Source organism: Mauremys mutica, chromosome 11 (genome assembly GCF_020497125.1).
Source record: "Mauremys mutica isolate MM-2020 ecotype Southern chromosome 11, ASM2049712v1, whole genome shotgun sequence".
Taxonomy (NCBI): domain Eukaryota; kingdom Metazoa; phylum Chordata; order Testudines; family Geoemydidae; genus Mauremys; species Mauremys mutica.
The window spans coordinates 18,913,306-18,939,874 of NC_059082.1; the positions used below are offsets into that span (position 1 = coordinate 18,913,306).

The window sequence follows — 26,569 nt, forward strand, 5'->3', positions numbered from 1 at the left end:
GAGTACTCTGGTGTTTCAGGTAATAGCAGGTTAAATGTATATTCAGAGACAAGTTTGATTTTTATGTTGAAGCACCCTTTGAAATAATGATGATTATGCATAATTTATAAAATTCAGAGATAACATTGGACTACCAGAAAAATTAGCACACTTACATTGTTCTGAATGAACTGCCAAAGAGTTTTTGTGATATTCTGTAAATCCATCACAAGAGTTAACCTGTCTTAGGATGCCATCAGCTTGAAGACCAGTCTGTATTATAAACACATAGATTGTTATGAGTCATCATTCCTGAAGTACTTTTCCCCTCTTGCAGCTTGGCAATCTGCTCAGTGTTCAGCATATAACTTATCTCTCTCTCTAGTACTATCTTTCAAATTTACAGCATAAATACATTTTAAGGGTACCTTTACAGCTTGCTAAATTCACAAATACTTTCTCATTAATTCAGTACAAATTTTAAAGATGAACACCTACTTACAGCTATCTTGATTCTAATAATTTTAGAGTAAGTAATAAAAACTAGATATATGTTTGAGGAGAAATAAAAAGAGCTACAGTAAACAAAGATAACTGAACAATGTATTAAACATCTCACACCTCTAGAAACACTACGTTCTGCTACTCATATCTGTACATATATGGTAATATTAATAGACTATTCAAGTATAATTTAATTATGGTACAATTTATAAGTTAATTAGCATTGTGTTTTTCAAATTCTAACTCTGAAGATCTGTAAAATTAAACCAGGTTAAATTTTGAAAGGAAATATGAATTTAGGATTTATTACCCCAGATTCTGAATATTTACTACTAAAGAAAAGTAAATTGACACTGATATTTCACTGTTGTAAATATACTGTAGCCATATGTGAAAAGTGAATTACTAGCTCCCATTGTATAATTCAGTGTTACAAATTGAAGCTAATTTTCAAAGACATCAATAAGTCATTTAAATATTCTAAGTCATCTTTTCTGGAAAGCTAGAAAATCTTAACACTACTTCTCTACCTCTAATATGACAATATAGAGGCTGCCTATGTTCAACACATTTGATTGCCCAGTAACAAGCAAAGAGAGGGTTAATGTCTACAGGCTTAAAAAAAAGCCAAAATGGAATGAAAAAGAATACCCACACTGGCTCTTAGTAGTCCAAAGTGGAGACATTTATTTGGGTTGATTACTAGATAGCTTGGCATTGATCAGTCCAACTGTTTAAATACCTTCTCTAGCAAAGACTACTAAAGTCTTGTGCTTCATCTTAAGGATGTGAGCAGTCCCACTATTCACATTACATCTTTGCAGCATCATGGCCTACGCAGGGAGTAAGTTCATCCTCAGTTTGTGCAGGTGGTAGGTTTTACAGATAATTAAATACTTTCTGAACACATGTAGAGCCACAGCCAGCCCTCAAAACAATACTCAACTTAAAGTTTTGTTTTTCTAGCAAAAATTAGAGATACAACCTAATCACAGAATATACTCATATATATTCATGCATTTCAGATCTAGAGCACACTACCAGCCACCTGAAAGCCAAAGATTACTTGAATAAAATCCACAGATCCATGATTCTAAAGAGCAGAGGCACAGAAGTTGAAAGACTGTGATTTTTCAGGCCTATGACTGTTGGGAAGTTGTAAGGCTTTTTAAAACCAGTTCTACAGCTAAGGTTGGCTTGACAAAGATGATTTCTTTCATATTCCTAAACAGAAAATTTTATGTATGCACTCAGAGAGGGAAGTGAGTGTCATCCATAGCTCCAGTCTCATTGCGGTATCTAGGCTTCAATTACTATCATCATCATATCATTTGATGTCTTGCAGCCATGGCTTTGCAGTGCTTACATTACAAGTAGGAACCCACCTCCCAGTCAAGCAAAGGCTAACTATTTTAAGTGTCCTGAAAATGCTGGTATGCTTAAAAAGGCAGTCATAGTACATGTCCTGACTCTACTGATATTGGAAACGCTCAGAGCTGTCAATGTCAAGAGGTTGTTCAGTGGTGTTTGATTCCAGAAAACAGGTGTCCCTAGCTAAAAATTCAAGGGCCACACAGGTGCTCACCTCTCCCCAAGTCCAGGAGCTCCTCATCCCCGGCCCCAGCCCAGAGCCCGCACCCCCAGCTGGAGCCCTCCCTCCTTGCACTCCAACCCTCGGCCCCACCCTCGAGCCCCTCCCACACCTTGAACCCCTAATCCTCGGCTCCACCCCCAAGGCCGCACCACCAGCCCGGAGCCCTCATCCCCCCCGCACCACAAATCTGAGCCCCCTTCCACACTTTGAATCCCTTGGCCCCACCCGCGCCACACATCACCTCCATATTGATGCACATAAAACTCATTCCACACATGCATGGGAAAAATTAGAGGGAACATTGGTCCCTAGAGACTTGCAGCTAGAGTGTTCCAGCCAGATATGCTGAGCTGACTTTGGCGCCTTCAAAGGTGAAGAGGCAGCATTTGCACACAGATGAATCTGCTTTATGCACTTATACAGAATCTGTTGTCTATTTCCAGGCAGCCTCTGTTATTCAATATGCCCGCAACTGCAGGCACAGAAAGTAGAAGTTGTACAACATCCAATCACCTGTGGTGCTTAAGTATCTCTAGTACTGCAGAGGACCTGCTAGCTCCCAGCTTTACAAAACTTGCTAGATTGCTGGGCCAGCTAAAATTCTCCAATGCTCTCAACAAAAGTAAAGCCTTCAAGAGAATGTTTTCAGGAGGGAATCCTATCTAAGGGTCAGGAGTGTCAGGTACCTAACATCCTACTTGCAATTAAACATTAACTTTTAATTAGCTGGCCTGAGATTTGGCCCTGGTCAGTAAAATTTGATATTAATTTTATATCCTTTCAGATTTTTTGCTTGTATATGGCAAACAATAATTAGAAGAATTTGCTAATTTTGATTTAAAAAAAAAAAAAGCTTAAAGAGCATAACAATTTATGAACAGTTTGTCAGATTAACTTCAAATTTGGTGGGGAAATTCTCGGTTGGTCATAGATCAGACCCCTATCTGAAGGGGTGTAAGGATTTGGGTTTTTTTAGGGGGGAGGAAAGGGGAAAGGAAGTGGGAGTGTTCAGAATGGAGTTATAATGGAAAGAAATTCAACCTTAACTATAGTGCAACTGCTACTAGCAATTGCAGGGAGTGGGTCTATGGACATGCAAATCAAAAAAGTGATTCACTCAGATAAGTATCAATGTGTTTCTGCTCTTTGGTGTAACCTCCACTATCTCCAAAGTTTTCCTCTTCACACAAGGGATTCTTGAGGTTCTCTCATACTTCATTTTAGAACGTCTGCATGAATGAGAGCACCGAGCGAGATGCAATAGTTCCTCAACTGTAACAAAATCAAATGCTTCCCATATACCTGATGTTTGGTTAACTCCATGCCCTCCAGAATAGCTTTCTTAAAGTCCTCTTGTTGCTCCTGTGAAAGAAAGTGAAATAATGGATTGAGTTACACAAATCAAAAGTCTTCAAGGTCACATATTGTATTAACTGAGCACTTCAGAAAAAAACTCTTTCAGAACTCCAGTTTTCTCGAAGTGTTATGAATATACACTAAACTGGAATTCTCACAACTATATATCTAAAGCCTCACCTCATCTATTTGAGAATCCGTTGACATAACTGCAAGTGGTACCCTAGTCTCTCTCTGCTACAATGAGCAAGCTGGATCTTCCACATTAATCTACAGCTACTATAAGATATCCCTCTCATATCCACCTCTTACTTTCAGTGGAAATTCAAGTTACCATATATACACATTCATAAGCCGAATATTTTTGGTAAAAAGGTGACGCATCAAAGAGCAGGGGTAAGCTTATAAATGGGTCTACACCAAAATTTGATGATTTTAAAAACTCTATGGAATCATTGAATATCTAATACATTGTCGTTTTGTTTACCTGGAGCATCTGCAGGCATGGAGCCCTTCAGCTCCTTGTGGCCGCGGTTTGCCGTTCCCAGCCAATGGGAGCTGCGGGAAGTGGCGTTGGGAACGGCAAACCATGGCCACTGGGAGCTGATGGGCTCCATGCCTGTGAATGCTCCAGGTAAACAAAACATCCAGGCCCGCTAGCGGCTTACCCTGATGGGCCGGGAGCCAAAGTTTCTCAACCCCTGAAATATAGGGTCGACTTATGAAAGGGTTGTACTGTTTTTGCTATTTTTACCTAACCATCTGGGGGGGGGGGTCAGCTTATAAACGAATGGGCTAATGAACAAGTATATACAGTATGTCTTGAGTCTTGATTATTTAAAGTGGACATTTCCAGTACCATAAACAGATGCATACTTTGTATCAGCATTCAGTGCAATCTTTTAGTAATACTCTTGGCTAGCTCAGTGCAAAGTACATCACCTATTCACGCTCTAACAGCAAGAGTCCATCACAGGGTTGGTCACAGATAACCATCTAATCTTGAAGTTAATTCAGAAGTAAGATTTTCTCCTTGGAATTAGGTGTGAACAATTTTAAAAGAAACTGTCTGCCAGAGGAAGTGAATTACACTATGTCGTCTTATTTTATAAGTTGTAAGACACGAAGACAAATCTTCAATCTTAAATACTGCAATTTGCTATAAAATGAAACATTACCAATTTGAAATTCATAATTTAAAAGCAATGTTGATAACGTAATAAATCAAGATTAGATGTTTTTCTAAAAGATGTAACTTCCCCAAAACAAACCCTAGAGTGTATGACCTGTATTATACAGGGGTAAGAACAGATGATCACAGCAGACCCTTCTGCCCTTGGAATCTAAATTATTATTCTAATTAAAGTCAAGTTATCATTTTTAATTTACTTTAATGGCTAGACTAATGTTGGCCTCTGTGAGGTTACATACTATCAAATCCTGTTAAATACTTACTAGTTTCATATTTTGCAGCAACAGTAGTTCCTCTATAGTTAAGGTTGCATTGTTACTGATTGTTAGTAAATTTCTTTTCATATTAGTTTTGCAAAAATCTATTCTTACATTTTCAAAAATCTTTGGTAAACTATACATGAAAAAGATGTCTATGTCCACATTAAACTACTGATTTGCAATCTAAAAATAAAAATTTCAGTCTTACCTCAATATTAGCATTTTTTTCTTTAATTTTAATCGCTGACTCCTTAAATTGTGGTAACTCCATGCTGTCTCTGTGACCTTTGACCCAGTAAATTGAAAAATATAAAATATTCAGTATCAAAGATAACACTGAAAAAATTTGGAACATGCCAGATATTGTTGTTATGATGGGGACAAACTTTAATAAACGCTGCCAGTGTTTTCATTGAGAAAGACTTATAATGAAGAACTCTGAAGTAAATGGATATAAATGATAGGTTAGTAAAGATAAGGAACTGTTGCTTTTCCTACATAAAACAAGTAGAACACCACCACAATAAAATTCATACAATTTAAAAATATTACTCCTTCAAGAAAATAAATTAGATTAGTTTCAGAAGTAACGTCGATATACCATTTTATTTGATATTCTGAGTCTCACTATTTTTACATAAATGTGAAAAGTATAGAAAAAGCAGAGTTTCCTGTGGTAGGTTTTTAAAATATACACTTCATCCTAATAGTTACAGGAAATATTTTCAGAATTCCACCAATGTGCATGGTTTTATAATGAAAACAAACATAATTGATTGACAACATATAGCTGCACCACATCTGAATTTCTATAAAACATATATATTATGGATGAAGAGTATATTCTAAATTCCAGAAGAAAAAGGACCATATAATGAAGGTACGGCTCAAGTAAAATAAGTATACTTAATACTTAACCTTATTAGTGCTGTGGTTAATTAAAGACCTGACTGAGCTATGCAGTCAGATTTCAAATGTTTTGTGTTTTCTGCTTTAAAAAAAAAACTAATAAAGTATAAAGGTTTTTCTGTATGATAATGAGCCCTGTTAATGATTACACAATTAAATAGCTTGCCAAACCCCTACAAGTCAAAAACATATTACTTTTCGAGCACCTAAGCATCATGGCATCAGAACAAAACTCTTGTCTAAATTTAAACTTAACTTTAAATAGTAAATATCACTTGGAAAATATGTTTTGGGATCCCCTACACAATTGCTTTTGCAAGATAACACTTGCACCAGTGCCTGACAGATTAAGACTGTGATCCTCCACTTGTATTTGGGTCTAATTTAAAGTATTTGGTCTCTAATTTACGGTATTTAGTTAGTAAACCAACACCTACTTTCAAAGCGAATCTGCCACTGTTTTATTAATCAAAGAGTGTCTAAAGAATCTAATAAAAACATGCACCTTTTTACTGTTATGTAAAAGTTGAAGAAGCATGTAACATTGGATTAAAAAAGGACTTTGGAAAGTTTTTAAAAATATTACTGCACTACTACAGTATTACTGTAGGTAACAGTGGTAGATCCTGGTCACAGAAGTGTTGAGGAGGATAGCATAGTAAGGATCCCTGAGCTTGACACAGATACCACAAAGATATTTATTCATTATTCCATTAGCCAAAACAAGTTTTCTGCAATTTCTCAAAAAATAGACAATATTTTTTACATGGGCAAAAAGTAGGACCTTAAAATTAGTCCTCCTAGAGTTCACCTGAGCCGTAGAACTGCTAACATTAAGCAACTTATTTGTCAATAGCTGTCCAATGTTTGTCTGAAAAATATTGTCTATGTGACAGAATTATCAAGAAATGATAATTTTAAAGTTAAAAAACATCCATGCCGTTTAGAGAAAATAGAAAGGTTTAAAGCAAAATAGCAAAGCACAATGGTAGAATAAAGTCACCTGCAACCAGAATAAACCCAAAATACCATACAATTCTTGGTAAATCAAACCTTGTGGTTTCGATTTGGTCCACAGTTTTTGACGTAGTCCTGTAATGATGTTAGAACTTAAATCTCTATTTGGTGGTTCCATTGCTTGAACATGCTGGCTTTTAGAAACTTCATCTTTAACATTCAATTTTTCATGTGAACCAACACTTGGGTCACAGTTTACTGTTGATGCTTGGTTGCTGGATGACAGAGGTAGCTTCTTTTGGATACTGTTCTCAGAGGACTGCTCATCATATGTATCAACTCTGCTTCTGCAGTTGTAATCATTAGTGTCATCTTCATCATGAATAAAACCACAATTAACGTATCCACCACTTTCAACACAAGGTTGGGTGAAAGCAAGGCAAGCAGAGCCAGAAGCAAGAGGATAAGAGCAGCTACTAATGACTTCACAATCTACTTTGTTATACTTACCCACAAATGCACCAAATTCTACGTTACTATCTCCTTCTGTAGCCTTAGATAAAATTGCTGCTTCATTGTTTGCTGTAGATTCCAACTGACTTCTGCAACTCGGCTGAGATGGAGTGCTAACAAATAATTTAGCTGTTGGGGATGTTAGACGTGGCATGCTGTTCGATGAATTGCCTAATTTTTTATTTTTATTAATGGATTTTGAGATCTCTGAACCCTGTAATCTTTGTCGAAGTTCTGGAGGAGAAACAGCACTTGGAAAAAAGGCACTGCCTGAGGAACCTGCCTCTTGAAAGTTTAGTTCTTCCCCCCTGGAAACTGGAGCTAAATCCTGACCAATTGTCTTATGTTGAATATCTCTTTCACTGTGCATAGAAATGTTACATAATAAAGCATTACTACTCTCGAGGTCTCCTTGTGGAAAAGAAGAACCAAACACATTTCCAATGTTGTGTTTTTTCCATACTGAAGATCTCAGAGAACCATCATCAATAAGGTTTTGTGCCAAATGTTTTGAAATGCTTAACTCCCGGGTAATTTCATTATGGACTTTGCTGGCTTCTGAAGCTTTTTGTGCAGTTAGTGTTTTTAGAGTATCCACAGTGAGAGCAGAGAGATCCTGTAGGTGGCCAATCTGAGAATCTAAAGAGTTCAATGACCGTTTGATGTAGTTGACTCGATCACCAACTTCTTTTATCTGAATGCACATTTGTTCAACCCTAAAAAAAAAAATAATGAAAAAGTAAGCTTTTTGTTCTCAAAAACTGTAAAGAAGAAACACTTTTGCTATACTTCTTTTTGCCAGTTTGAGAAAGGAAAATGTATTATTTGTAATTTTAAAGCCTTAGGGTGACTTAATTGATTTCAGTGGATTGTTGTAGAAAAAGGGATTGTGACAAAGTTCCTCCTCTACCTTGGTGGGTCCTGCGCTTATTTGGCAGATTTGCTCACCTCAGTGATCTTCCCCACAGTCTGGGTCAACTTCTCCTGTGTCTGATCAGGAGTTGGGAGGTTTGGGGGGAACCCAGGCCCACCCTCTACTCCGGGTTCCAGACCAGGGCCCTGTGGATTGCAGCTGTCTATAGTGCCTCCTGTAACAGCTGCATGACAGCTACAACTCCCTGGGCTACTTCCCCATGGCCTCCTCCAAACACCTTCTTTATCCTCACCACAGGACCTTCCTCCTGGTGTCTGATAACGCTTTTACTCCTTAGTCCTCCAGCAGCTCACCCTCTCACTCTCAGCTCCTTGCGCCTCTTGCTCCCAGCTCCTCACACGCACTTCCTCTCCTCTGGCTCCCCACTCCCTGACTGGAGTGAGCTCCTTTTTAAACCCAGGTGCCCTGATTAACCTGCCTTGATTGGCTGCAGGTGTTCTAATCAGCCTGGCTGCCTTAATTGGTTCTAGCAGGTTCCTGATTACTCTAGTGCAGCCCCTGCTCTGGTCACTCAGGGAACAGAAAACTACTCACCCAGTGACCAGTATATTTGCCCTCTACCAGACTCCTGTACTCCTGTACCCCATTTGAGAAGACCTCTTTAAAGAAAGAGACTATAAGTCTCTGTCTGCTATGCACTAGTAAGTGTCAGGAGCTCTTCTACAACTCAGAAATACAGACGGCATAAAACAGTCTGTAATAATTTCTATGTAACTAAGAAAGTGTCATACAACATTGTCATGAATATTTTGTACAAGCAACTACATGCACTGTACCTTTTCCTGATAAAAATTTAAATAAAAACTTTGACTTATTAAAATCTGTTAAGTTTCTACATAAATTTTCTACCGTTCAAATGTGACTCGAATTCTCTCTTCACTTCCAGAGTGGAATTTATCATCTTTTTCATTGAAATACATCTCAACACACAACTCTTCAAAGTCATGAAGTTTCTTTTGGTCTTCTTCTGTTAGGAAGAGTTCTAATGAAAGAGAAAGCAACAATTCAGGAGATCAGTAGGCTATGCTACATCACAAATGCTTGAAATAAGTAGCCACATGGATCAATGATATGGGGTAAATGAGGATGCTACCTAGCTCTGTAGAGCTGGTTGAAAAATGGGACTCTAGTGCTCAATTTACCAATTTTGACTCCAAATGCTATAACAGAAGGATTATTTTAATTGATATAGGACAGAACTGAAATCTGAGGCTTGGCGCAGAATGTTACTGGTAACATAGCAGTAGAAATTGCCAGATAGAATAGTTGTGGTTCAGTCCCATAAAACAAGACTTACGAACTAAGTTCTTTTAAGGTATTTGTTTTATCAGAGAGCTCAACCACTTTAAATTAGTTAAATCGGTGTTTCCCAAACTTGGGACGCCACTTGTGTAGGGAAAGCCCCTGGCGGGCCGGGCCAGTTTGTTTACCTGCCGCATCCGCAGGTCCGGCCGATCGCGGCTCCCACTGGCTGCAGTTCGCTGCTCCAGGTCAATGGGAGCTGCTGGAAGCAGCGGCCAGTATGTCCCTTGGCCCACACCGCTTCCAGCAGCTCCCATTGGCCTGGAGCAGCGAACCGCGGCCAGTGGGAGCCGCGATTGGCCGGACCTGCGGACGCGGCAGGTAAACCAACTGGCACGGCCTGCCAGTGGCTTTCCCTACACAAGCGGCGTACCAAGTTTGGAAAATGATAATAAAATATACACAAGTTGCCTGCTTCATTATTAATGAATTAAACATTATATTGTGCTCTCTGTGCATTATAATGAAGAGTAGTAACCAAACAGTTATTACCACTTTCTTGATAACTTACTTTAATAACAGAAAAACAAGAAAAACTAATAATTGCTTGGATAAAATTTGTTCTTACTTGGTCCATCTGAAGTCTTGTCTTTCTTTCTTCTTTTACATATACAACAACATAAGGAAGCCATATGACTAAGAATAATAAGAGGTGGAGGCAGGACAGGTTTTTCATGGTAGGCCATAATGAAATGATAGCGCTGATACTTCCATACGATGTTTGAAATTGCCTTTACTTGTAAATACACATTGCTGAAGGGGGAGAAACATAAAAATGTTTTAACAAATATTTTAGAGGTTAGTTACTATCCGAAGCAATTTTACTGCCTTTTGAATTTTACAAAGGCATAAATGTAGAGAAAGGCATAGATTGAAAATACAGTTATGTACACTTTACTGAAGAAGTAACTCAAATTTTTAAATGAGAGTTAGAAGTGCATCAAGGGAAGGCTATATCAATATGGCAAGAAAGAATTATACTCCTCACACACTCAGGTTCATTTGTGATAAACCATAACATTAACTCTGTAGTAATTTCAGATTAAAAAGACAGGAAAGTTGGCCCTATAAATGAGAGATTTCTTCTCTCTCTTAAAGGTTTTTTTTTTTTTTTTTTAAATAAAACCTTTGTGCGTGTATTGGTTTTAATACTAAAACTTTGGAAAAGCAACAGGGATCCTCTCCAAAGCAGATGAACTGTTAGACCAGAGACTACGATTTCTTGATATATTGCTAGGGATAAATGTGTCCTTTTTGTTACATTGCAACTAGATTGCAATTTTATCATCATTTTAGAAGACCTATTTTTAACCTATTATCTTACATCCTGATGGTAGAGTTGTTCTTTCAGCTTATAGAATATTACAGTAAAAGCTTTTATACCTGGCATGTTGGGGGAATGGTGGCTGCCGGTAAAAATTCCAGTTACTAAAAGGGAGGGAGTTTGGGTGTTGGAGGGGGTGCGGGCTCTCGGAAGGAGTTTGGGCCATGGGAGGGGGTCAGGGTGCCGGATCGGTGTGGTGCTCATCTCAGGCAGCTCCCCACAAGCAGCGACATGTCCCAGCTGTTCTAGGCAGCTCTGTGTGCTGCCTCCACCCACAGGTGCCGCCCCCGCAGCTCCCACTGGCCACGGTTCCTGGCCAACGGGAGCCGCGGAGCCCACGCTCGGGAAAGGGGCGGCGTGCAGAACCGTCTAGCTGCACCTCCGCCTAGGAGCTGCTGGGACATATTGCCACTTGCGGTGAGCTGCCTGAAGTGAGCGACACCCAGATCCGGCACTCCAGAACCCCTCCCATGCCCCCAACTCCCTGCTCCGAGCCCCCTCCCATGCCCAAACTCCCTCCCAGAGCCCATGTCCTGCACCCCCGCCCACGCCCCAGCCCCACACTCCTTGCAGCTGTTCCTCCACCTAGGAGCAGCAGGGACATGTCACCACTTCCGGGGACCCACACAGACCGGACTATAACCTGGACTTTCAATGAAGATCAGAAATACCAGTTAATAGAGCTTTACAGTTGGTAAAGTGCTGGATAACACAGCTTTTCCTGTATTTGGGAATGGTGCTCAGGATATTAATAATCACATGATTTTGCCTATTGGTTATTTGTTTGTGTAGACTGAGCTGGAGTGATGAAGTCATCAGGATCTGACTTCATGGCCCTATGGTTGTTTTCATTCTGTTCCTTATGGACAACTCTAACCACCAAAATTCGCAACTATGTTAGCAGTCTCATAAATGCTAAGGTCTGAAGCGGTGGAGAGAACACAGCAGGGGGCATATATTTACCCTCTCATCTCTGGGATCCCTTCTGTAATGCACTAAGAATAACTCTACTGTACAAATTTAAGTATCATAACATAACTGGTGATCATTGGGAAAGGAATAGCTATCTAGTCATAGTTACAATAATTATTCACCAGTTATTTGAGGCATTAAAGAACTAGCTGCAACAGTTTTGTAACTGCAAGGCAAAAATGCACATATGTTGGCATGCATATTTGTTGTGACTGTATGTGCAAACTAGATTAAACACACAATCAGTTAAATGTTTAACTAGCCAGTTGCACATGTAATCATCCTGTCTGCATGCACAAGTGCAGTTCACGGCGTGCACACACATACAATATCTCTGTAATTTGTGCAAGTCTGGCCCCATAAACGTAATCATTGCTTGTAGTAGTTACTGTGCTCTTACTACAATCTGAACCACCTAAAGCCCTTTATTTAAAAAAAAGAAAGAAATAAAACATCTAATCTTATTTCTTAAATTTGCAGCATGCAGTTTCTTAACAAGTATAAATAAAGCTCTATTTTTATGATTAAAAATACCGTCGGAACACTTATACTGAAAACTGGCATTTTCTCAGTCAATAAAGGTCTGCATTCTGTTCTTGAACTAAGATAGATTCAAAAAGCCTAAAGTCAAATAAGTTTGAAAATCTAACAAACTTTTTTTGTAATGTTAGGTATGCAGATTCAGATGTAAAGTCAGAAATGTAAAACTTGTAGAGATTTGTTTCATGTGTAGGTATAAACTAGCAATAATGACCTGTTACAGGCAAGTGTTTCTGCAAGAGTACAGCAGGACGTTATTAAGCCATACATGTTACACTTACACAAAAATAGCACTCTTTTTGCACTTTTAGTAACACAGGAACACGAAACAATGCTATTAAATCTTTGCTGAGACGTCATTGTATATTAGTAAACTTAGTATATTTGGAAAACTAATGAAGAGTAAAATTGTACTAAGCTTATAAAGTTAAATTTAATGACATTACAATTTACCATCTTTGATTTTTATTAGTTTTGATTGCTAATTAAAACTGCATTAATTTGCAACAGGTTCCCTGGTCAGTGTTAAAGTAAGAAATTTATAAGTAGGATTTTTTGTTTTAAATTTACCTTTTATTTAGTATAGATTATATTTCTTAAAGTACTACACAGGGCACCCTGCCCTGCCACCAGGTAAAAACAAAAATACAAAAGACTACATTAAAACATCAATGTAACTCTAAGGCACTTCCATTATGTTTGTAGTTCACTGTGCCTTCAGATATGTCAATTTAGTGAAAGAATTACAATTTCCCTGTAACATGTTATTCAAGTTATTAGTAATATAGATTTGCTTCATGCCTCCAGATAGAGTTAGTGCAAATTGTACACCCCTGTGCCTGCAAGGCAGCTGTGCCAGCAATTTTCACCTGTAGGCAGGACAGAATGTTGTACCTCCTGGCATTCTGTCAGAGAAGAGCAGCTTTTAAACTTCAGCCAGGATTCCACAAGACTCCCGCCAGTGGAGGATCCCAGAAAAGATGCACTGAATCAGCCCATCTCCCTCACCAGACCTATATACTTTCTGCGTAAAGCTAGCTGGTTCCAGGCCTAACAGTGAAACCGGGATTGTGGAGATATTGCACTGTTGTGTATTGCCTGGTTTGTAGTTAAGGGGGACAGGGGAAATAATTTCTCCTATTCCGCTTGGTCCCTTCCATCAGAAGGAAGTTCACTTAGGTCAAACTTCATTTTTTCAAATTAAAATGACTGGCTGAATTTAATGTGGTCTGGTATACTAACCCCCCTGATTACTGAAAATTGGAAAGTATCAGAGAGGTAGCCGTGTTAGTCTGGTTCTGTAAAAGCAGCAAAGAATCCTGTGGCACCTTATAGACTAACAGACGTTTTGGAGCTTTCGTGGGTGAATGCCCACTTCGTCGGATGCAAGAGTTGAAATATCCAGGGGCAGGTAAATATAAGCAAGCAAGAAGCAAGCTAGAGATAACGACGTTAGATCAATCAGGGAGGATGAGGCCCTGTTCTAGCAGTTGAGGTGTGAAAACCAAGGGAGGAGAAACTGGTTCTGTAGTTGGCAAGCCATTCACAGTCTTTGTTTAATCCTAAACTGATGGTGTCAAATTTGCAAATGAACTGAAGCTCAGCAGTTTCTCTTAGAAGTCTGGTCCTAAAGTTTTTTTGCTGGAGGATGGCCACCTTAAGATCTGCTATTGTGTGGCCAGGGAGGTTGAAGTGTTCTCCTACAGGTTTTTGTATATTGCCATTCCTAATATCTGATTTGTGTCCATTTATCCTTTTCCTTAGAGACTGTCCAGTTTGGCCGATGTACATAGCAGAAGGGCATTGCTGGCATATGATGGCATATATTACATTGGTGGATGTGCAAGTGAATGAACCGGTGATGGTGTGGCTGATCTGGTTAGGTCCTGTGATGGTGTTGCTGGTGTAGATATGTGGGCAGAGTTGGCATTGAGGTTTGTTGCATGGATTGGTTCCTGAGCTAGAGTTACTATGGTGCGGTGTGCAGTTACTGGTGAGAATATGCTTCAGGTTGGCAGGTTGTCTGTGGGCGAGGACTGGCCTGCCACCCAAGGCCTGTGAAAGTGTGGGATCATTGTCCAGGATGGGTTGTAGATCCCTGATGATGCGTTGGAGGGGCTTTAGCTGGGGACTGTATGTGATGGCCAGTGGAGTCCTGTTGGTTTCTTTCTTGGGTTTGTCTTGCAGTAGGAGGCTTCTGGGATCTTAAGGTGGCCATCCTCCAGCAAAAAAACTTTAGGACCAGACTTCTAAGAGAAACTGCCGAGCTTCAGTTCATTTGCAAATTTGACACCATCAGTTTAGGATTAAACAAAGACTGTGAATGGCTTGCCAACTACAGAACCAGTTTCTCCCCCCTTGGTTTTCACACCTCAACTGCTAGAACAGGGCCTCATCCTCCCTGATTGATCTAACGTCGTTATCTCTAGCTTGCTTCTTGCTTGCTTATATTTACCTGCCCCTGGATATTTCCACTCTTGCATCCAACGAAGTGGGCATTCACCCACGAAAGCTCATGCTGCAAAACGTCTGTTAGTCTATAAGGTGCCACAGGATTCTTTGCTGCTTTTCTTGAAAATTGGAAGCAGGCCCACCAATCATGGATTAAGCAAGTCTTCAGTTTTAATGAGCTGTGTACTATTACAAATGCTTTTTCAAAATAGTTTTTTAATGGAGTAGAAAGATAAGCAAAATTTGATTTTAAACTTCTCTATAGCTATCCCTAGGCAAGATCTTTATTTAAAAAAAACAAAAAAACAAAAAAATTACATTTGCACTTTGGAATAACATTCTCGATATGAAGTTATGCCAGTGGAGCAATAAACCCAAGAACCAATTTTGTTCTTTTTTATTTTTGAAAGGAGAGGAGGGGGGCAGGGCTGCAAATTCTCCTCTCCCTCTGTTGCATTTAGCCTCTCTGCAATTTTGGGCTAGATATAGTGCCTTCAGAAAGCATAGCATCACGAGCAGGGTGTATCACAATCCCTCTGCCCTAGGAGCTGGGCAGACTGTCCCTACAGTGCTGAAGAGTAATGGATCAAGATTAGCACCTGAAGAAAACACAGCCAACAAACAGCAGTGCCTTCCACTGCCATCAGGCCACCAAACTATTTTTAATTAGTTTATTCAAGTTAGATATGTACTTATGACCAGATTAACAATTATCTGAAAGTAACAATATACTTACTTGAAAAATGCAATAAGGAGATTAACCATAATAATGTACTGTACAAAGAGGTAGACAGCTTGAAGAAATGGGGTCAGCCATGTTCCAGGTCCACAGAGATAGCGAACTACTGAATCATTTGCACATGCTTTGGTGAGAAAACACAGAGACCATATTTTCTTTTAGAGAGGACTTTTAATACTTATAGCAGATAGAAATGCTGAAAGAATCACTCAAAGATTGTGCAATAACTAGCTTTATACATCTATCCTGTAATTTGTTCTTTTAAAAAAATACCACTAGGAACAGTTTTTAAAAAGTTACAGGAGAGAGAGGCATCCTGTAGTTACTGAATGGTCTTTATCAGTTAAGTAAAATGCTTTTTCAGCTCACAGAAACAAAATCTTGGCATGATGGTTGCATATGCGATAAATACAGCTCTAGGATTAGCCCAATTGGAAGATGCTTCCCCTTTTGGCCAAAACAGGAACAAAAGTTTTCATTCTAGGTCATGTTTAAGCTTTTTTCAGCATAAGCAAGACAAAGGGTTCCCTACATTTGGACATCTAGGACTTAATGGGCATACCTCAAGAAGAAAAGGTAATCCAATACTACTAACTAAATTCATGTTTCACCAATACACCTCAGCCTATCAGAATCTGGAAAAAAATATCATTAATCCTTGAGAGTTTCCATAAATTGTTCTAAAATTGCATCATCTTACCATCAATTTCATATGCATAAACTTCACCAAAAATCATCCAGTATGGATGAAACACAATATCTCTAGCAAGAGTCCAGGATGGTGCTTCATTAGGATAGAGTATTGCCTTCCTGGGAACACCAAAACTAAGCAGTACGAGTGCCATAATCACTACAATGTAGAACATGTTGGCCACCTGTTTAAAAAAAGTTCAAGTTAAGAAAACTCAAAAAGTTTACCAAATAAAAGCTTTGGCAATTATGGTTTCAAAACACTTGTGTAATTACTCGATCTCCAAAATGTATCAATATTTAACTTTGTGTCTATCTAGATCTATATATATATATAAAAAAACAAACAGATTTGGGGGTTAGCAAACTGAGGATAAGGATTTACCATACTTACTCCTTAAACTAAAAGGAATAAACCATACAACTAAGTTTTGCAGCAGTCTGACATGCTATTTTAATTCTTTTTATTTTTAAAGTACTGTATTAACCAGCACTGAAGTATACTCAGCTTCCATATGATTAAAGCAAGCTTTTATACAGTTATAGCAGCAATTTCTAGTGCAAGCTTAAGGAATTTTGTGCATTTTGCAATTTTAAGCAGTTTTTGAGGAATTTATAATGGGGTTAGAGCAGGGGTAGGCAACCTGTGGCACGCGAGCTGATTTTCAGTGGCACTCTCATGCCTGGGTCCTGGCCTCTGGTCCGGGGGCGGGGTGTCTACATTTTAATTTAATTTTAACTGAAGCTTCTTAAACATTTTAAAAACCTTCTTTACCTTATATACAATAGTTTAGTTATAGACTTAGAGAAAGAGACCTTCTAAAAACATTAAAATGTATTACTGGCACGTGAAACCTTAAATTAGAGTGAATAAATGAAGACTCGGCACATCACTTCTGAAAGGTTGCAGACCCCTGTGTTAGAGGATTCAGCCAGCTAAAATTCAGCACAAGACCACAAACCTTCATCTTCGGTTTTTCCTCCCACCAAACTATTGTATGCTCTTACAGCTTGGAACGCAATTTACTGTACCCACCTTTCTTTAGGAACTTGATATACTCCTCCTCCCTCCTACACTCTCTGTGAGGCTAAGCACAGTGTAGGTACAGTTTTCCCAAGCTCTGAAAATGAGTATGACACAGAAATAGAACCAGGGCATACATCTTACTCCCCTAGTTCTGATTTTATCATCCAGCAGTTCATATATCTCACAGTGAGATGTTTTTACTTCCATTATTCACTATAGCAGAGTTATTTAGATGACCTTCATAACTCCTAACACTCTGTGCAAGTTCCAGATTCTATAGAAGAGGGAATGTATTGAAAAATTCAGTTTATGCTGTCTGATCAGGAGGAAGGAAATCTGCTTTGAGACGTGATTATTTGGGGAATCTGCCTATGCACAGTTTATGACTTATATTTGAGATTATGAACATTGTATATTTATCTTTATCAAGCTGCAAGATGGAAGGACTGCTGCCTTTTCTTCAGTTCTGAGAGATGTTTGTAAAAGAAGAGCAATAATGGCACATATTCAACAAAATGGATTTTCTATATCAGAAGGGCAGATATCACAGACTATAACCAAATGTTTGGGAAGCCACTCTCATCCCCCATTGTTCCGAGGAGCCGTAAACAGATATTATATCTTAATTAACCCATTTGCACATTTTGATTTGTGGAAAATTACCTCAGTATAATGTAGCCTTTTTCTAAATAGATTCTTAAAAAATTATAAAATGGATGCAGTGAAAGAAAGAGGTATGTTTTCAATAAAACAAAACTTACCATTTTGCCAATCATCATGACATAAGGGCCAGCCTGTTGATTTACAGCTAGAATATCCAGTAATCTCACATACCAAAATATAATATTTAGACAGTATGTTATTCTTCCAGCAACAAAAACATAATTTTCTGTGTAAGTTTTGTCACCAAAGTTCCCTATTGCTCCAAATCTTAGTGCAAACCCAATGAAGAAAGTAACAATGGCAATTGTATCACTGATATTGAAGTAATCACTGAACCACACTTTAATCTTCTGATTAATTTTCCCAGCCTCTGACATAAAGATCTACATTAAGAAAAAGAAAAAAGAAAACAGGTATCTGCAAATTTATCTCATATCAAGACCATTGAACCATTTGAACATTTTATCAGTAAACAAAATTTTTTATCAGCATGTTTGAGCATGCTTCCATGTTAAATTGATACACTCCACTATACAAATATTTAAGGACCAGATTTTTAGATTTACACATGTGATTACCACAACTGCATGTACAAACACAATTCCACATTAAAATGTATCAGTTTGATGACTAACTGGTCATTTGTGTGTACTTTTATTGAGAGTCTATGCACAATACCATGCACATTTTTTAAAATCTCAGCTCTGCTCTGAGGTTACCACTTGCAGAACAAATGTGTTTCAGGACCAATGCTGAAAGACCATTAATTTTCATATTTTTAATGGTACTTCAGTATGACTGCTTAAAATATACCACATCCAAATCCAAATCCATTAGCCTTTTTTGAGTGACAGGGGATTTGATTATTGTAGTAAATTATTTGTTATATAAAAAGGAGATATTCATAATGCCTTTAATAGGATAAAATAGCTTGAAATGCAGATAATAAGTGCACTACAATACTTTCAATCTGTATCACTTACATTATCTTTTGATAAAGATCATTTAAAGCATATCGCTCTACTTGACATTAGTGAAGTAATTTAGAACACAACTGAGATTGCAAACATACCTCACGAATCTTCTCAATAGCTGACGTAAAAATATAAGCTATAACAATCCATTCTTGAACTGATGGTATTTCTTCCATTTTTACAAGGACTACAAATGTGTAAAGCATCAGAAATCCTAAGTATGCCAACTAAAAAAAAAGCAAGTAAGCAAAAAAGTTAAGATGTGTAACTATATAAAGTTATTTTCAAGTGTGTGTAGATTATTTTTGATAATCTGATCGGATACAGTGTGCACCAAAACAGTAAGTAGGATAACTGTACTTGCTTACAGGAACAAGGGTAGTAAATGCCAATAAATGGGGAAAATATTGTATATTGGCTTTATACATCCCTCAAGAGCGAAAGAAAAAAGTAACAATAATGTAGAATAATTTAGGATGTCAAATACAAATTTGTGTAAATTATCTAAAATGAATTACACATAACTTCGTCTAAATATGTTAGACTAATGAACAATTATGTAAGGTCTGCTAAACTGGATGAGGCAAAATAATACATCAAAATAAAAGAAATCTGAGTGCTAAGTATCCATCCCGAGTTACCTTGCAGGAGAATGACATATCAGGACAAACAGGCCGTAGTGCAAGTATGATATATTTTGCACACTGTGCATGCACTAGCCAGATTCTAAGCCCTAGTCTACACTTACCGCGCGGGTCGACGCGGTGAGTTCGACTTCTCGGAGTTCGAACTATCGCGTCTGATCTAGACGCGATAGTTCGAACTCCGGAAGCGCCGCGGTCGACTCCGGTACTCCACCTCGGCAGCTGGAGTTAGCAGAGTCGACCTTGGAGCCGCGGAGTTCGGTTCCGCGGCGTCTGGACGGGTACGTAGTTCGAACTAGGGTACTTCGAATTCAGCTACGCTATTCACGTAGCTGAATTTGCGTACCCTAGTTCGACCCCCATTCTTAGTGTAGACCTGCCCTAAGACTCCAGTGATTCTCATTTCTTAGGAAGATAGTTTTAGAAGGACAAGAGCAGTTCAACTCTGGTGTTATTTGTAACAACTGTATGCTGGCCAAAGAACCAGCCATAAAATATGGACTATTTTTTAAAAGAGTTCTTGAGCATGTCATTTTACACAGCTTTTCTTCAAAAACTCACCGTATTGAACCAGAACTTCACAATTGGCGCATGATAGAATGCATAAAACTTTCGTGTAATTGGAAGTCGCTTAGGTTTTGTTGGCATCTCCATGTCATGTTTTCCTTCAGTACTATCCAAGACCCTTACTTCTTTAAATACTTCCTAACATAAAAAGGATAGGTTATGAATTTAAGTATAGAAATACTTCTTTGTTCTTTGAGGTTTTGTTTGTTTGTTTTATGTTACCATGGGTATCTCTTCTGCTGTATTCCGGAAGTTGTTTTCACTGTCTTCCATTGTCATCTGGTGTGCATCTTGAGATTGTGGAATATGGGACATTTCTGCCTTGGTTTTATATTCCAGCATTAGTATGGCAGGGGGTAGTAAGATGCTCAGTATCACCTACAAGAATTGAAGATGAGCAATTTTAAAAGTGTATTTCCACTTAACATTAGCATATTAAAGTGTCATACATACTGGTACCCAGACTATCCCCTGTAAAAATATAATTTTATAATCCAAATTGTCCTTGTCAGGTAGTTAGTAGGAAAAAAATGGGGGTGGAGAGAGAAGATTTTTTGTTATTTATATATGTAACTTACAGGCCAGGAGTGAGCATATAAAGAATGTTTCATGAAATTCTTGGGAAAAAAAATAAATCAGTGGGTTCCAAAACTAAACATCACTGGACAAGATTAAATATTCCAAGATTAAATAACAGAGAGCAACAGCTTAACTGAATTCATAGGTCATTTCTTTTCCCCCTAATTTTGGCAAGAACATGGCTATGGTCTTAGAGACAAGGCATGTTTAACTATACATGCGTCAGTTTTTCTAGTCATGGTAGAAAAATAATGAAGTCTGAAACATGTATAAAAAGTACTAGATAAAATAACTGTTTATTGAAGTTAGTCCATTACAAGGCAAGAGAGGTCAACAGATAAGTTGGCATGTAAGATTTTAGTAGGTCACATAGATGATGATGCTTGCAGAGGTTTTGTATGAAAGTTGCACTTTTTGGGTGATTTTCCCTTTGTTACTCCAAATAATGGAATAAATTTTCAGTGTCATGTCCATAATAGATATGCACTCTTGCAATTGTTAATTAGAGCTGCAGGACTTATTTTAGTGCACTGTTCTGAAAACTTACACCAACTGATCCTGCAGATTTGTGCGCCAGTGTTCCACTGTATGCCCTCCATTTGTTCATCTTGGGCTTCCATAATGAAAGCAAAAGCTTATTTCTACATCAAGTTTTACTTACTGCCTGTAGAAGGCAGAAGAATATGAAATTGTATTCTTACAGTGGATTTTCTGTTGTTAATTTTTTTCACCACTATATTTTTAGTAGTGGATTAGTATTCACAGTAATCTACATATGCCTCTGATTAAGGGCTACTTGCCTGTTTTCTGCCTTCTACATTTCTGTACCTTATTTAAAAAGATAATAGAGCATCAAAAGAAGAGTTTATAATAACATGTCCAGACTTGATTAAGTTAAAAAAGTTACAGTAGAACAGTTTCACTACATTTATTAAGGTAAATAAGGGTTACAGTGATACAAGTTTTATAGGAATAGTACTTTGTATACAACATGCTTTTCTTCCACTTCAGCATAAACACAATAAATAAGAATGCCAGCAGAATTAACACTAATGGTGAATTGTAAGGATGTTTACCTTGTACCATGAATTCTTCCTCATGTTTAGTCTTCCCATCCACATATCAGACAACAACATCTGTGTACACGTATGAGCTACGAATGGGCGGAGTCTTGAAGACACTGCTAGCTTAAGACAGGTTGAATTACTCCAGTTCTTCAGCTCATACGTTAATAACTTCATAGCCATGGTTTCATCTTGTCGGAAGGACTGTTCTAGTAGTTCAACTGCGAGTTGTCCAAACTCACTAGAAAAAGGGGAAAAAACACAAAAAATATGGGCTTACCAATTTTAGGTTCTGGAGAATTTCTTCTTTCATACACAATATCAGGGATTTTGAGGGGAGTTCCCTGCTTCCACTGCAACAACTGGGATATGTGATGGGGTATTCAATTCACACCATCCTGGAAGTGGTTAATGAGGTTAAGAGGCCAATTAACCAGTTAGACCATCTAATTCCCCTCAGATGTGGCCTAAATAATTCCCTGAATGATAGTACCCAGCTGAGAAGAAACAAGCAGGGGTACAATAAAGATAAGAAGTTGGCAGCAGAAAAGGGGGTGCAGCAAGATAGTCTGCAGTCACTCCTTGGGAGCAGGGAGGTGTAGTCAAGGCTACTGAGTTCAGTAGTCTGCAGTTACTCCCTGGGAAGAGGAAGTTTGAACTGGGACATCTAGAGAGGAGGAGGAGGAGGAGCAAGAAGCTGTAGTAAGGAGTCGAGGGAAAGACAGTAGGGTCTGAGGAAAAGCAGACCACAGTAGCCAGGTATAGGGTCCCGGGACTGGAACCCAGACTAGTGGAAGGGCCTAGGTTCCCCTATCAGCCACCAGGGGAAGTGGTACCATCAGGGCAATGCACAAGAAGATTGTCTTAGAACACCGGTATGGAAAGTCTTAGATATCCCAGAAGGGGAAGACTTTGTGGCTTGGCTTTCCAGCTAGGTCATTAAAACCTGAGTACCCTGAATCACAGTGAGTGAGACAGATGGCAGGGCATACAGAAGGGGGAGTTAGAGTGAGTGGAGCTAATCTTGATTTGGGGCCACAAGGAGGAGCCCATAGTGGTGAATAGAGCACCCAGTGTCATGGTTATCCCTGGATCAAGTGATTATATCCCATATGATCCTCTTGCGCTCACATGAATTTGATGGGCTATACTGGGCATTGTTTGAATTTCAATCTGCCCTGTCAGCTGATAGGTGTGCTTACATTATCTAATGCACACGAATTCACACAGTATATATGGCTTTCCTTAAAATGTGTGAAGACTCCATATGTAATACAATGAGTTTAGGTTAAAACATCTGTCAAGGTGCTCAAAGTTCTTTTAATATAAACACCAGGTTTGCCAATAGCAATATAAGAAACGTGATGACATGCATCTTGTATTATAATATACATTTAATCACTTTGAGAAGATCCCTTTTCTTCAAGCATGCTAAGTAATCAAGTAGCAGAAAGGGGAAAGATGTTTTCTATTCATGTCTACTTTGCTAATGTTAAAAGAAGGATTATAAAAAAAATTTAACAAAGATAAAAAGTAGATTACTTGGAGTACTGTTTCAGTTCTTCTGAGGTATCATCAACAAGGTCACTTTGTTTTGCCTCATGTGCCATTGAACGATACACCTTGCAGGCAACTAAGGCTTTAGCCATGGACTCTTCACCATGCTGCCAGAAGAAAAGGGCCATTTTCTGTCTTTTCATTAACACTGCCCAAAGTAAGAGTTCATTAAGAGGATAAGGAAAGCGTCTAGTTTCAGGATCATCAATGTCCACGACTTCATCTTTGGTTCTTTTCTTTTTTCCTTCTTCTGCACTTGTATCAATCTTAAAAACACAAAAGAAAGGTTAGAAAATTACATTTTATCAGAACAAATTTAGATTTAAAGTATTGTTGACAATGATAGAGCACCAATCACCATTTCTAGCTGCATAATATATTTGTAAGTCAGCTGGAATTTCCTTTTAAAACTCAAGTTAAATCTTGCTAATTCATGCTTACACCTGGGATACATTGCCCAAATGTTTTGCAAATTATTGGACAAAGAAGCAATGAACAAAAAGATTCCTAAGTAGGATAAAGAAACTCATTGATAACAGTTTTTTACTAACCTAGAGTCAAATCCTGCTCACTTTACTAATGCAGGTAGTTTCAATGGGTCATATTCATCTCTGTTGTAACTGAGTTCAGTGATGTTACACCAAGGATGAGTTTTTCGCCCTTAAATACCACTGCTTATAAATGATATTTAAAATAAAATAAATGCATTATTTATATACCCCTTGCAATGTGCTAAGCGTTTTACATAAAAGTATGAAGTCAGCGGATCTATTGACTATATTTTGCCACTAATTTCACTGGGGCCAGGATTTCACCCCATGTTCTTACTTTGAAGAATTTACAATCAAAAAATGGTGAAATCTTATGACACAAACATACCTTTGGTTTGTAAGGCTGTGCAGTTTTGATGAAATGATTATGTCGCATTTTCTCTTTTTTATCTGCCCTGTTCCCAAAAGGCTCATGGCTTTTACGCAGTTGAGGAGTATTATTTGAAGGATTACGCCCAGACCGCTGGAAGTTTGGGGAAAAAAAAAAAAAAGATGCTAAATGTTTTTAAGTTTCTTAAAACATTTGGATAAAAACACTATATGAGACAGCTATAAAAAGCCGAATGCATGACTATTTAACAGAAAAATTATGTAACTGAAATGGTTTATCATTGATTATAAATTTGATCTCCACATGGTAGCTAAAAGCCTTAAATAGTAAAATATTTTTCACATGAGTAATTCTTAATCACACAGCTAGTCCCATTTCCCTTAATGGATTTGGTCCTGTAACAAAGATTTACAAGACTGGGCTATAATTTTCACAAAGCAGTCAAGTGTTGTTTGTGTTTAGACATTTTAAAAACATGTTTTCCTAAATGTAAAGCATTTTAAGCAATTTCTCGTTATCAAACTCTACATACCCGACTGTTTCCACTGAGACTGTTGTATATGACTCGAAAGCGTTTTCGCGTATAGGTGCATCTGTAGGTTCCTCCCATCAAATATTCAATAACAAGCCCTACATCAATCAGGTTGATTTTATATCCTGGAGGAAGGTTTCCCTAGAAATAGAAAACTGCTCTTAGCTTTGCAGATATATTACAACATAGTTAAACTTATTTACAGCACTTTCACATGTATGTCAATTCTAGATAACGAGTGAGTTAAGCCTTCTATTCTAAAAGACTGTTTGAGGTTTAATATATTAAACTATTTCAAAGCAGAGTAGATTCTACTTTGTCAGGTACAGTAATTTTCCATCTGGAGGTTGTATGTGTTTTTTTGGTTTTGTAACTCAAGTGCTATTAACCTCTTTTCATTTAAACAGCCAAAATAATTTAAAACTGAAAACCTAAGGTTTTGTGGAGGACAAAACAGAAAATACTCTTTTTAGAAAGATCGTTTTTAGAATCAAGCAGCTGCTTTCACACAACAATTCAAGCTGTCTGACTATGAGACATGACATGACATGGCCCCGACACTTTTCAACCTGTACACAACCAACCTTCTGTTTACCCAGTCCTGCAAGTTCACATACCAGATGGCATTTGCCTTAGGTGTCCAAGTTGTTGCCAGAACTTGAACACGCCCTAAACACTGACTTGATTAAGATGGCCAAACACTGTAGTGGTTGGCATTTACAACCATGGACATAAGAACAGTCATGCTGGGTCAGACCAACGGTCAATCTATCCCAGTATCCTGTCTTCAGACAGTGGCCAAAGCCAGGTGCTTCAGAGGGAATGAACAGAATAGTAATAATCAAGTGATCCATCCTATCGCCCATCCCAGCTTCTGGCAAACAGAGGCTAGGGATGCCATTGATTGACCTATCCTCCATGTGTGACCAAGACACTTTTCAGTATGTTTCATCTTTACAACACCAGAGCAGTCCCAGAACCGAATATCTTTCTCAACGGACGCCACTTGAAACACAAATCCCATCCGGTCTACCTCGGAGTAACCCTACATAGATCTCTCACATATCCTAACCATCTGAGCACAACTATGACTAAGGTGAGGTAGCATAACAACCTTCCAAACAGATTGGCTGGCACTTCACTGGGAGCAAATGCTCAAATGCTTCAATTATCTGTTTTAGCCTTCTGTTACTCTGTAGCAGAATACAATGCTCTGGTCTGGATTGATCCGTCTCACATCAAGTTGTCTGACACACAATTACACTCAACCATATGCATTGTAACTGGGACGATTTGACCCACACCAGTACCATGGCTCCCTGTGTTAAGCAACGTCACTCCGCCACATATTCGTCATGAGGATACTATGGCCAGAATGGTTGAGAAGATGAGGGCAAACTTGATTTCTTTGACCATCCAAGAGTACACTTGTTGTTCAGGCACCAGTGTGGGCCCATCTACCCTGTCCAGATTTCTCTGTGAAACTAATGATCCAACCAGTGGACTGCAGCTGACATCAGACACTCATCTCCATGCTGCTCATGGACTCTTCTGTACTGATTTCAAAAGACCTGGGTCAATGTGCAGCCAGACTTCATACCTGGGGCCAACAAGAAGATCCCACATGCAGCTGTGGCCAAAGACAGACAATGTCACACATCACTGATGACTGCCCTCTGACCAGATTTGATGGTGGTCTGAGGGAGTGCACTCCACTGATGAGGCTGCTGCAAATGACGGTGGCAAGCTCCACATCTGACAAGAAGAATGGGAGCTCTGCCTAATAGAACATGCTCCTTGGATACTAGCTTTACTACTGGTCCAATACACAGTGACTCTGCATGCAGAACTCTTACTGAGGTCA

General features: G+C 38.5%; 1 protein-coding gene across 1 annotated transcript in view; it reads right to left on the reverse strand.

Moving 5' to 3' along the window:
- TRPM7 (transient receptor potential cation channel subfamily M member 7) overlaps window positions 1–26,569 on the reverse strand; it is a 106,657-nt gene that overhangs the window by 18,457 nt on the left and 61,631 nt on the right. Inside the window, exons 14-29 of the mRNA XM_044979877.1 lie at window positions 24,706–24,846; window positions 24,171–24,305; window positions 23,277–23,557; window positions 21,747–21,975; window positions 20,314–20,469; window positions 20,086–20,229; window positions 18,979–19,107; window positions 18,005–18,289; window positions 16,227–16,401; window positions 15,524–15,650; window positions 10,069–10,253; window positions 9,048–9,180; window positions 6,848–7,980; window positions 5,094–5,170; window positions 3,380–3,439; window positions 156–252 (exon numbers count right to left, since the gene is read on the reverse strand). Coding sequence (XP_044835812.1) covers window positions 156–252; window positions 3,380–3,439; window positions 5,094–5,170; window positions 6,848–7,980; window positions 9,048–9,180; window positions 10,069–10,253; window positions 15,524–15,650; window positions 16,227–16,401; window positions 18,005–18,289; window positions 18,979–19,107; window positions 20,086–20,229; window positions 20,314–20,469; window positions 21,747–21,975; window positions 23,277–23,557; window positions 24,171–24,305; window positions 24,706–24,846 — 3,487 coding nt within the window. The remainder of the gene's footprint in view (window positions 1–155; window positions 253–3,379; window positions 3,440–5,093; window positions 5,171–6,847; window positions 7,981–9,047; window positions 9,181–10,068; window positions 10,254–15,523; window positions 15,651–16,226; window positions 16,402–18,004; window positions 18,290–18,978; window positions 19,108–20,085; window positions 20,230–20,313; window positions 20,470–21,746; window positions 21,976–23,276; window positions 23,558–24,170; window positions 24,306–24,705; window positions 24,847–26,569) is intronic.